The sequence below is a fragment of the Xiphophorus hellerii genome, chromosome 10 (assembly GCF_003331165.1).
Source record: "Xiphophorus hellerii strain 12219 chromosome 10, Xiphophorus_hellerii-4.1, whole genome shotgun sequence".
Taxonomy (NCBI): Eukaryota; Metazoa; Chordata; class Actinopteri; order Cyprinodontiformes; family Poeciliidae; genus Xiphophorus; species Xiphophorus hellerii.
In genome coordinates, this window is record NC_045681.1 from 16,008,085 (window position 1) to 16,020,271 (window position 12,187).

The following is a 12,187-nucleotide window of genomic DNA, read 5'->3' on the forward strand; positions in this document are numbered from 1 at the left end:
GCATGTTCTCCCTGTGCATGCGTGGGTTCTCTCCGGGTACTCCGGCTTCCTCCCACAGTCCAAAAACAGAACTGTCAGGTTAATTGGTCTCTCTAAATTCTCCCTAGGTGTGTGTGTGTGTGTGTGCATGGTTGTTTGTCCTGTATGTCTTTGTGCTGCGACAGACTGGCGACCTGTCCACAGTGTACCCCGCCTCTTGCCTGGAATGTCTCTTTGTCCCCATTAGGGACAAAGGGTGAACAGAAAATGGATGGATAACAGTATTTTTTTTTCCCTATCGTAAAGTGTGTTGCAATTGATCCTTCTGTATAATGGTAGCTTAATATGTTTGCACTACTGTAGTGTGTAGTGAAGCATGTAATGTACAAAGTGGCAAAGAATAATAATAAAAGACATTGATAAGTAACTAAACAGTGTACTGGCAATGAATATAAACCAAAAGTTTAATTGGAGCATACTGTGATCACAGTGCTAATATATAAAATATATAATGCTTATATATTTAGAAGACATTCTTAATATATTTCAAATGTAATTTGATCACAAAAATGATACACTTAAGATATACTAATCTAGCTTGTTTTTATTACATTAAAAGCCTTATACTTAAAATGTACAAAGTATACCTTTGGTTGTTCCAGAAAAGCTCTTGATAGTACAATTATTAGTACACTTCAAATTGTGATTTTCTACAATTTAATTACAATTCAAATACATTATTCACAAAATTAGTTGTTCCAAAATAAAAAGCTCCAAGTTAAATATTCCTTAACAAACTTGAAGTACACTGATGATTAATCTGGATTCAAGTATGGTACAATTTTATATACTAAGTATATTTATTTTTCACAAAGGTATTGCAGGGGAATGCAAATCCCCCAGGGGCCTCCATAGGATTTTAAATTTGCATCAGTAAAAACAAAATCAAAAATCTGTAAATACATAACAAAAATGTTGAAAAACATATTTTGGTAGACAAATGACTCATTACATTATCTAACCCTACTTGTACATTATTTTTTAATTTAGCTCAATGGTCTCATGTATGACTTAATAATCGTTTACGTTTTCAAATAGTTATTTACACATCAACCTATTTTACATAGAGTTTAAAAAACACTTTTTAAAGGCGAAAAAGAGGATATATAGGCATTCTCTAAAATCCAATTCATGTAATATTGTGAACTTGAACAATTACTTGATTCCCATACTGTTTTAATATGAAACCTAAAAGCTGGAAATGTTTGTTTTTGCGTCAGAACTTTTCTCACCATTCATTGGTTAGTGAGCAGGAAGTGAGCTAACGAAGCAACGTTAGCTCGACGGGATAAGTCCCGACAGAAATATGACTTAAAGTTTGCGTTAAATATGTAATTGATGTCTCAGACTCTGTCCTGGAACGTTTTCGGTAAACTATTACGTTTACCTATTTATTGAAAACAGCTGGGATTATTCGTTTGCAGTTCATAATGTAATTAACAGTCATTTACAGACGGGACTATTAGCATCCGTGGAGCTAACGCAGCTAACAGCAACGAGTTAGTGTTTCCGAGGTTAAAGCTTTTAAAAGATCATGGTTTAGAGCTACAAGACGAATCCGCACGGGTTTGTGAGACTATGTGGAGAAGACCACGTCCTCTGTGGACACCTCCTCTGACCATGTTGTCCAGCTGAGGACCGAGAGACTAGGGACAAAGTGGACCCAGAAGTGTTGACCAAGGTATCAGACTCTCTGCTTTGCAGCATCGCTTCAGCTCTGGTACAGTTTAAATTTTCTGCTTCACCAAATCAGGTGTTTATTTGTATCCGACTCAAGTTTCAGAAACCTGGATGTACTACAACATGTGAAAGTTGTAAACAAGGATTGTGAAAAGGGGGGAATCCCAGGGGGAGCCAGGATGTCCGAGACGATGAAGGTCGAAGCTGATGAACCTGGAGGGTTCAGCTTGGATCCTCCCATACCTGCAGGATCCACATCAGGACACAAGGAGGAAACACAAGACAGCAAAGATCTCAGTAAGTGGCTCACATGGTTTTATCTGGATTGGAACAAGCTAAGCTTAAGAGTCTGGCTCCATCTTCTGGATTTCTTGCAACTTAATTCTTTATCTGGAACACTGAGATCAAGTAACCCGATGCTTTTAGGTGTCTCAAAATGCGGACTTAGAAGTAGATGTGATTCTACTTTTGCAACGCAGAATCACATAATGTCCCAGCCTGTTTTATCTCTTCTCATCAGGTCTGCTCAGAATTTGGAAAATGTTACGGTGCTACTAAAGACTCAGTTTAACTGCATGGTATTCAAGTCAAGTAAAGCATGACAGTGTGGTTTGAGTTATGAGAATTTATGTTACTTAACATCTCTGAGCTACTCAGTAGTTTAAAAGCACTTGATTATTTCCCCAGACCATTTTGAATGGTCTGGGGAAGTCTCATCTTAAAACATTTCTATCCAAATAAGATAACCTTATAGAATAAACATAACCTGTAGCCTCTCCCAACAGGGAAATTCATATTTACCAGCAGAAAGGTGATAGGTAAATGGTAAAACACAAAAACCGAAAATAAGAAAGAAGAAAATGTACATTTGCATTTATCAGTATTGATTTTGTTTTGTTTCTTAGTTTTCAAAAAGCATGCCTTTATTTATTGATTTATTTTTTCATTTAGATTTTTTAATCATTAAAACTGTTTCCAAACAGTCATGAATGTACTTTTGTTGTTCACTCTTCCCAGTCTATCAGATATTGGTGATTAAAGAAGAGGTTCCTCATGACTGGAGCTCCTGTTTGGACCAGCATGGCCCAGAGCCCCCCCACATAAAGGAGGAAGAGGAGGAACAGTGGATCAGTCAGGAGGAAGAACAGTTTGCTGGGAAGGATGAAGAAGAAGAGAAACCTAAGATATCAGAGCCTAAGCAAATTAAAACTGAAGATAACAGGCAGATAGAAGCTCCAACCAGCAGCTCAGCTGGACAGATAAAAACAGAACCTGACGGAGAGGTCAGTGGAGGACCAGAACCAGATAATAACTTAGAACCTTTATGTGCTTCTCAAGAAAGTCACACAATAGTTTACAACATAGGTAATACATCTAATCCACTTTCCAAACTCACATCTAAGATAGAAGCACAAACTGAAGAGAAGCCATTTGGTTGCAAAATTTGTGGAAAATGGTTCAAATGTCAAACTTCTACTGAAATGCACATGTTGACACACAATGGGAAGAGAGAACATAGCTGTGACCTTTGTGGTAAAGTATTTAAAAAGAAGAGTTCTCTTCAGACACACATGAGAGTCCACACTGGTGAGAGACCATTTGCCTGTGCTGATTGTGGTAGGAGGTTTCATAGAAAGGCGATTCTTAAAAGTCACTTGGAGGTCCATTCAGGGGAAAAGTCTTTTTCCTGTGATGTTTGTGGTTCAGGGTTTAAAAGAAAAGAAACCCTTAAAAAGCACATGTGGATCCACTCTGCAGAGAAACCATTTGTTTGTAGTGTTTGCAGTAAAGGATTTTCACGACAAAATCATCTCAAAAGTCACATGTGTGTTCACACAGGGGAGAAACCGTTTATTTGCAGTGTTTGTAGTACAGGATTTGCATTACAGCAGAGTCTAAAGACTCACATGCTTGTTCACACAGGTGAGAAACCCTTTATTTGCAGTTTTTGTAGCAAAGCATTTTCCCTACAGAGTCATCTAAAAAGTCACATGCGCGTTCACACAGGAGAGAAACCATTTGTTTGTAGTGTTTGCAATAAAGGATTTTCACTGCAAGAGAATCTGAAGAGACACATGCGTGTTCACACTGGGGAGAAACCATTCATTTGTAGTTTTTGTTGCAAAGGATTCTCACAACAAAACCATCTAGAAAGTCACATGCGTGTTCACACAGGGGATAAACCATTTATTTGTAGTGTTTGCAGTCAAGGATTTTCACGACAAGCTTATCTGAAAAACCACATGGATGTTCACACTCCACAAGTTGAGGTAAGTTGACCTGTTACAGATAAAATACAGTTAAAGACCTTATCTGACCACTATGCACTTTTCAATGTTTTGTATATTGTTGACTGAGATTTTGATGTAGCTAAATTCTTGCCTGAGGTCCACACTGGGAGGAGGCAGCATAACCAGAGGAACAGAGTTTGGCTGTTACCTTGGACGTTTACTGGCTTTCTGCTACAACATAGGTAGATTTAAGGGGGTATATGAACCACAAGCTTCCACAGAGTGGGATTTTTGTCTTTTGTTTAGTTATAAGGATTTAATGAAGCGCTTGTAAACAAACTTATGTAAGCTGTTGGCCGGAAAGTTAAAGGGTGGCTATTATGTATTTCTCAGGCACATTGTGCCATTTTACAGCACAATAAATTAACTATTATCTTAAGTTATTATAAAAATGTTGTATATATCAAAAACTTTAAAGAAAATAATTTGTCTTGACAAAGCAGACAAACTAAAAAATATGAACTCCCCTACCCACATACATCTCACTGTAGTAGAAACATATATTTATGTTTTTCATTATTGGCAGGGTTGCCCAACTCTAGTCCTTGATAGCTATCATCCTGCAACTTTTAGATGTCTCCCTTTTCCAACACACCAGAATCAAATTGTTCATCAGCATCTTTCAGCTTTGCAAAGGCCTGGTTACGAGCCATTCATTGGATTCAGGTGTGTAGAAGCAGGGACACATCTAAAAGTTAAAGGATAGGAAATCTCAGGTTCTGACTTTGGACACCCCTGATTTATGGTGATTAGGAGTGTTTACCATGGAGTATCTGACTAAAAATGAACCTCAGAAATTTGATGACAACTATATTTCTGGCCTTTTTGTTAAAGTGGATTTAGGAGAAAAGATTCCTTAATGATCGGTTTGAGTAATCCAGATAGAAATGTATGTTTATTTAATGAATTTTCATGTATGGTCTTGTGTAACACTTCAAAGTCTGTGATCAGATCATATGACATTTTTAAAGCTTGTGACAAAAAAGAAAATATGAAGTCAATTCGAGAAATACTATCTATTTAGCTTTTATCCCCCTGCTTATCCGTGCAGGGTTCTGGGGAACTGATGCCTACTTACCTCAATCATTGGGTGAGAAGCAAGGTATGCAGGTCATCAGTCCATTACAGGGTAACAGAGATACACACAGGACAAACAACCATGCACACACACCTATGGACAATTTAGAGAGACCAGTTGACCCAACAGTCATGTTTTTGGCTGTGGGATGAAGCCGGAGTACCTGGAGAGAACCCAAGCATCTAAGGGAATACATGCAAACTCCATCTAGGAAGAGTTTTCATGTATAACAGATGTGAGCCAGTTTGGTGCAAGGCAACAGTGCAACTAATATCAACATAAGTTTCTTTCAAAAGGTATAGATTTTTAACTCTTAGTGTTTGTTTGATGTACATAAACCACATAAAATGACATGTGATTATAAAAGAGGTATGTCATTCATTTTAATATGTAAGTTGCGCCAAATTCACAAAAGCAGAAGTTGGTGGCAACATTTTAATCTTACCTTCATATGTTTACATTTGAGTCCGTTTTTATTTTCAAATTCTGGTTCTATAAAGTTCACTGTGCATGTTTCTGGATTTTATTGTACCGTATTTTCCGGACTATAGAGCGCACCTCACTAAAAGCTGCACCCACAAAGTTTTTTTCTTTTAAAAACTGGAAACTTGCATATGTAAGCCGCACCGGGCTATAAGCCGCATGGTTCAAAGCGTGGGAAAAAAGTAGCGGCTTATAGTCCGAAAAATACGGTAATTGTTTTTTTTTTAACTTTTGCATTGAATATTTTTTTATTTTCTGGGGAAATATTTTTGCCAAAATTGGTTAGGTTAAAATAATAGATCACTTAGGTGAAGTTGGGCTGAAGAAAGTGATGCCAAAGATGTTAACACACTGAACAAAATAAAATGATTTTTTGGAGGGGATATTTACGTTTTCATTATGTAAAGCAGTTTGAATTCCTTTGTTGCTGAAATGTGTTACAAATAAACTTGAATAAAATTTCTTTTTTTCAGTTCTAACAACCAGAATTTGCAATCTGACTACTGATTTCTGCTTCACAGTGTGGTACTCAGTTTACTCTTAATCACTATTGTACAATTATGTATAAACATGATTATGCATAGCGTCACATTTTGTTGAATTAAGTGCTGTTGTTTTTAAGTATGAAATTTACTGAAGATATAATACATCTGCTTCTGAAAATGATCAAATGTAAAATGCCCAGATGTAAAATAGGAGAGCAGTATTATTTTTTTTTTCAGTCAATGAACCAACTTTGGTTTATCTCTTTTATGTAGCTTTACATTCACATGCACAAAGCCAACAGTTTTACTGGGTATTATGTTGCAACACATGCTTTGTAAGAAAAATGTCAGCTTTATAAGAGAAATGACCCATGGTACCTTCAGCGTTTTAAAATGTTTCCTGATCAGACTTCATTTCCTTTAGGGATGACCAGAGCTTTGAAACTTTAATACGTTGGTAAAGTTCACAAATTCCACTTTTGTTTGCTGTTGTTGTTTTAAGAAGTTATCTGCCTTTTTCACTTGTTACTTGTATTCCATGAACAACACTTCTTCATGTTGGGACTAAATTTCCAATCAGCTCTTAATGAAAAAAAAAACAACCTTTTCTATTTATGTTACCTAATACATGAAGTGCTCTACAAAACTCTTAATGATATTTAACAATGAGTCAAAACTGTCTAAAGGCTCTAGTTTATTAGATTATATATTTTTAATTTCGTACCACAACTAATTTAAGTATATCTGCCTGCTGATGGCTCATACTACCCCAGCAGACCTCGCAGTCTCACCGCTTTACTCAACGCCCTTCGAGACAGAACTGTCCATAGCCACTCACAATATGGCGGCGACGTCGTCAACGTATAACCCGGACCATCTTGGTTTGCGTTTATTCTTTGTAAGTACGATGACAGTGTTAGCTTGACTGGCTATATCCCGACGAAAGACGCTCGTTTGTGTGAAATATGTGTGATAAAAATGTCCTTGCTAAATCTCCCAGACTCTGATTGACCATCTCGGTAAGGATGTCGCTTTTACGTGTTTGCTGTGAACCTCTGTGATAATTTCTAGCCGACATTTGCAGTTCATTCAGATAAGCAATAAGAGAAGGAAGCGGTGGTCACCATGGAGCTAAAGCAGCAGAGAGATAAGACCTGATCATCGTTTTTGGACACTTCCTCTGATCTTGTTGTCCTGCCGAAGACAGAAACTGGAGGCAGTTTCAGAGTGGACCCAGAAATACTGACCAAGGTATCAGACTCTCTGCTCTGATTTCTATATTTTTTACTCAGGGTAGCAGCACTTTGGAGTAGCTATGTACTTTCTCTGAAATTTTATGTTATTATTACTATTATTATTTTTCAATCATGGTCATGAATACCATGTTCATTAAGGATGGTCCTGTGACTAAAGAGACACTGAAAAGAGAGTCTTTAGTCAGTCTCCTTCAAATGCGCTGCGATACAGGTCGCTGCACCACAGCCATTTCCTACCCACAGCCATCACCATCTACAATAACTCTAAAGAAATTTGATTTAATATGAATTACAACAACATTTAATTTCCCTTTGGGATTCGTAAAGTAAAGTAAGCTGAATTTAATTTGAAAATGTGTCTGATTCTACTTTCCGGCAGCAAAAAAATTGAAGATCCATCTTGTATGGAGAATCTCAAGTGGAACGAGGATGTCTCAGATGATGAAGGTTGAAGCTGATGAACCTGGAGGGTTCAGCTTGGAGTCTCCCATACCTGCAGCATCCACATCAGAACACGAGGAGGAAGCACAAGACAACAAAGATCTCAGTAAATGACTCAAAAACAGTCACTACAGGCTTCTTAGTGTTATGTAAAATAAAGTAAAATCTAGAGACACAAATTCCAGTCATATTTACACTTAAAAATGAGACTGTGTAGTTGTAAATAAATTTTTGTCACTTTTTAAAAACTATTCTGGGCTCTAGAGAAATTTATTGACAGTCACAAAGAGAGAAAGGGGCAAATGTCTATGGGTTGGGAATTGAATCCTTGACAGCTGCGTGGAGGACTATAGCCTCTCTGTGCATAGTCCTCCTCTGCACCGCACAGAAGCCCCTACATTTTTCCACCCTCTTGCAAACAGCACAGACATAAATACATCAATGCCTCATTGGGCAGATTGGCCCGTTGCTGTGATGCTTTACTTTGTCTGCTGTATTGGATATGGCCAATCTGCCAGTAAGCTAGTAAAAGTAAATAGACTGAGCCTCATAAAGCGACGTTCTACAAAGTGTTTAAAGTTTATGCCTGTCATCGACCCATTCAGACAAGCACACACTAATGTATTTAGAAATCAAACAAGCACCAGGGACAACGTTGATAACTTTTGATGTGATTAAAAATACATTTTGAGTCTAACTGTTTTCCAGGCATTCTGAATAAAGGAGACAATGTTTACACTTGATGCAACTGATTCTGATAAATCGTTTTTATATTGACATTGATGAAAATATGTACATGATTCTGTAATTCAAGGAACATTTGGGATTTTAAGATATATGGGGGAAAAATACATAATTTTCTTAGATTTATATTTAGTATTTTGTGGAGGCATTCAAATGTAATAAATCAATAATTGTCACACATTAGCTAAAATTTTTCTTCCTTTTTTCAAGAAAAACATACTTGTTGTATCCATCAGATTAATAAAGTCATATGATATTTACCCTAAAATGTTATATTTACCCTAAAATGGCATTTCAACACTTGTACTAAGTCAGCATTAATAAGCATTCCACTAACTGAATTAAATGGTCATTGGTTCGCACAAAAATTATTTCTAAATATCTGGTTGAATCGGTTCTTTGATGTTGTTCATTGAAAACTTGATTCAATAATAGCACCAGATTTATTCATTTAGCCTTTTTTTCCCAATTAGACAAATGACGATTGAGCTTTAAAATGTAATGTGTATATTTAATAATAGATTATAATAATATAATATTGGATGATTACCAATAATTTTAAGCTTTTGGCTGACTAGATTATGAATCTAGAAAGTGTCTTTGTTAAGCAACTTTTCTGAATAATGTCCACGTTTGTTTCAGTGTTGCCACTCCATCAGATGTTGGTGATTAAAGAGGTTCCTCATGACTGGACCCCCAATTTGGGCCAGCAGGACCCTGTCAACCCCCACATAAAAGAGGAAAAGGAGGAGTTGTGGATCAGTCAGGAGGAAGAGCAACTTACTGTGAAGATTGAAGATGAAGAGAAACCTCAATTATCAGTGATCTATCACAACAAAACTGAAGACAACAGGGAGGCGGCAGCTTTAACCATTTGGTCAGTTGAACAGATGGAAACAGAATCTAATGGAGAAGACTGTGGAGGACCAGAACCAGACTGGAACCAAGATCCAGTAGACTCTTTTCAAGAAAATAAGATAAAAGTTAAATTAGGTACAAGAGGTAAAAGAGCTAAGAGTTCCAAACATACAGCTCAGACTGGAGTCCATGTAAGAGAGGAGCTATTCGGTTGCAGTGTTTGTGGCAAAGGTTTCAAACATAAGACTTCTGTTAAAATCCATATGATGATTCACACTGGAAAGAGAACACATTACTGTGGTCTTTGTGGGAAAGGATTTATTGGAAAGTGCCGTCTTCAGACACATATGCGACTCCACACTGGAGAGAAACCATTTGTATGTGATTATTGTGGCAAAGCGTTTCATGCAAAGAACTTTCTTAAGACTCATGCGATAATCCATTCAGAAGAAAAACCTTTTTCTTGTGAGGTTTGCGGTAGAAGATTTCATAGAAAGGATAGTATTAAACAGCACATGAGGATCCACACGGCAGAAAAACCATTTGTTTGTAGTGTTTGCAACAGAAGATTTGCACAAGATGTTGTTCTAAAGAGACACATGCATGTTCACACAGGACATAAACAGTTTACCTGTAGTGTTTGCAGTAAAGGTTTTTCCCAACAAAATGTTCTCCAGAGCCACCTGCGCATTCACACAGGAGAGAAACCATTTATTTGTAGCATATGCAGTAAAGGATTTTCCTTGCAAAATGTACTAAAGAGACACATGCGTATTCACACTGGTGAAAAACCATTTATTTGTAGCGTCTGTAGTAAAGGATTTTCACGACAAGAGAATCTGAGGAATCACACGCGTGTTCACACTGGAGACAGACCGTTTGTTTGCACTGTTTGTTCTAAAAGATTTTCACGACAAGGATATTTGAAAAAACACATGGAGGTTCACACTTCACCATTTAGCTGTAGCGAGTGTAGTGAACGTTTTGTGAAGGAAATCCAGTTGGAGCGACACATGAGGCTTCACACAGAGGAGAGGCCATTTAGTTGTGACGTCTGTAAAAACAGATTTTTTAGGATGTGTCATCTTAAAAACCACTTGAGAGTCCATTCAGGAGAAAAACCATATGTTTGCAGTGTTTGTTGTAAAGCATTTTCACAACAGATTATTCTAACAAGGCACATGTATGTCCACACAAGAGAGAAACCGTTTGTTTGCAGTGTTTGCAATAAATCGTTTTCACGACGTGGAGATCTGAAGAGCCACATGCATGTTCATGAAGAGTGCAACTAATTGTGTTTTGGAAAAACAAATTTTTCACATTTTCCACTTTCTGTTGGCACACATTCCGTCTTTAACCAGAACTTTTTTTCTTCAGTGAGTACAGACTCTTTAAACAAAGTTTGATGTCGTCAACCATTCATCACATCCAGGATAATTATAAAAAGGTTAACTGTAGTGAGTTTTTTTTTTATAACTAAGCAAACTTAGATTGGGTTCTATCACATCAACAGGCAGCTCTGTAGAATTCCCTGGGTTAACCGCATCATGGGTTATGTCACCTAATTATTGTAGAGCCTGTGCACACCTGTAAGAAAACATTTAGCTGTAGTTATGGTTTTATTTCTGAAAAAGATGCATTGAAACCAGAGTTTTTAATTCCAATGTCTGTGGTAGATTTGAGTAGAAAAGCCGTCCTGTTACTCAAATGTTCATGCACACATGAGAAATACCTTTGCTTTGTGATTCTGGTGTATATTACAATCCATCATTTAAACAACTGTCTCCCAATCATGGCTATGGACCACACTCAGCTTAAGGTTTTAGATATTGTCTTGCCTTAACTAACTGGTTTGAATTTAAATGACATTTGAAGTCGTGTACATAGTCTACTGTTTTGAAATATACTAAAAACCTATTAAATACATATTTCTAAATTTGTGTTTGGACTAAATTTTATTGTATTTAATTAAATTTCAAATTGTGAAGTTCATTGAAAGTTCTGTTTCTTTGCTATGCAAAAAAGTAAATGTAATTTTTTTTGTAATGGTTGATGTGATAGAATAAATGTAAGTTTTTATCAGTAATTAAACCTGAATTGCACAAAAATCCGTGAGGGACGGCGGAGTCCCAGAGCGAAATTTTGTGAGAGGTGTACGGAGCCTGGTGCCGGAAGAAAGTGAAATGAATGAAATTGTGAAATATTCAATCAGAAAGCTTTTGATTATGCAGTGAGAGAGCTTGGCTCCGATCGTTGCTGTAAAAGATTTGAAGAAACAACTTCTCTTCAGACTCACGTGACACTTCACCCAGGAGAAAGACTATTTGCCTGTGATAATTGTGGAAGGCTTCATGCAAATAAATTATTTAACAAGAACCTGGATGTCCACTCTGAAGAAAAACCTTTTTCCTGTGATGTTTGTGAAACTAGATTTAAAAGAAAGCATAATTTAAAAAGCCACGTGTGGATCCACTCTGCAGACAGACCCTTTGTCTGTAGTGTTTGCAGTAAAGGATTTTCTCAACAAATGCGATTAAAGAGTCACATGCGTGTTCACACCGGAGAGAAACCTTTCATTTGCAGCATTTGCAGTAAAGGATTTGCTTTACAGGAGAATCTAAAAAGACACCTGCATGTTCACCAAGGAGGGAAGAAGTTCATTTGTAGAGTTTGTGGTAAAGGCTTTTCACTACAGCAGACTCTAAAGAGACACATGAATGTTCACACAGAAGAGACACTTCTCATTTGTAGTTATTGTAGTAAAGGTTTTCATCAACATTACTGAAGAAACACCTGCTTGTTCATACAGAAGAGAAACAGTTTATTTGTAAT

At 36.9% G+C, this 12,187-nt stretch overlaps 2 protein-coding genes across 3 annotated transcripts; both read left to right on the forward strand.

Annotated features, from left to right (window-relative positions):
- The first annotated feature begins 1,295 nt into the window (after window positions 1–1,295).
- On the forward strand, window positions 1,296–6,059 carry LOC116727454 (zinc finger protein OZF-like). The gene is made up of 3 exons (XM_032574895.1): window positions 1,296–1,720; window positions 1,817–2,016; window positions 2,737–6,059. Exons 2-3 carry the CDS (start codon window positions 1,899–1,901, stop codon window positions 3,996–3,998), a joined length of 1,380 nt encoding a protein of 459 aa, XP_032430786.1. The 5' UTR covers window positions 1,296–1,720; window positions 1,817–1,898; the 3' UTR covers window positions 3,999–6,059.
- A 586-nt stretch (window positions 6,060–6,645) lies between these two features.
- Window positions 6,646–11,347, forward strand: LOC116727439 (gastrula zinc finger protein XlCGF57.1-like). 2 transcript variants are annotated; one of them, XM_032574868.1, is made up of 4 exons: window positions 6,646–7,075; window positions 7,141–7,307; window positions 7,692–7,859; window positions 9,140–11,347. In XM_032574868.1, the coding sequence occupies exons 3-4, from the start codon at window positions 7,742–7,744 to the stop codon at window positions 10,645–10,647; spliced, it is 1,626 nt and encodes a 541-aa protein (XP_032430759.1). In that variant the 5' UTR covers window positions 6,646–7,075; window positions 7,141–7,307; window positions 7,692–7,741; the 3' UTR covers window positions 10,648–11,347. The 2 variants fall into 2 exon arrangements, with proteins under 2 accessions (XP_032430759.1, XP_032430758.1); XM_032574867.1 differs by having other exon boundaries at window positions 7,150–7,307.
- Window positions 11,348–12,187: the final 840 nt, after the last annotated feature.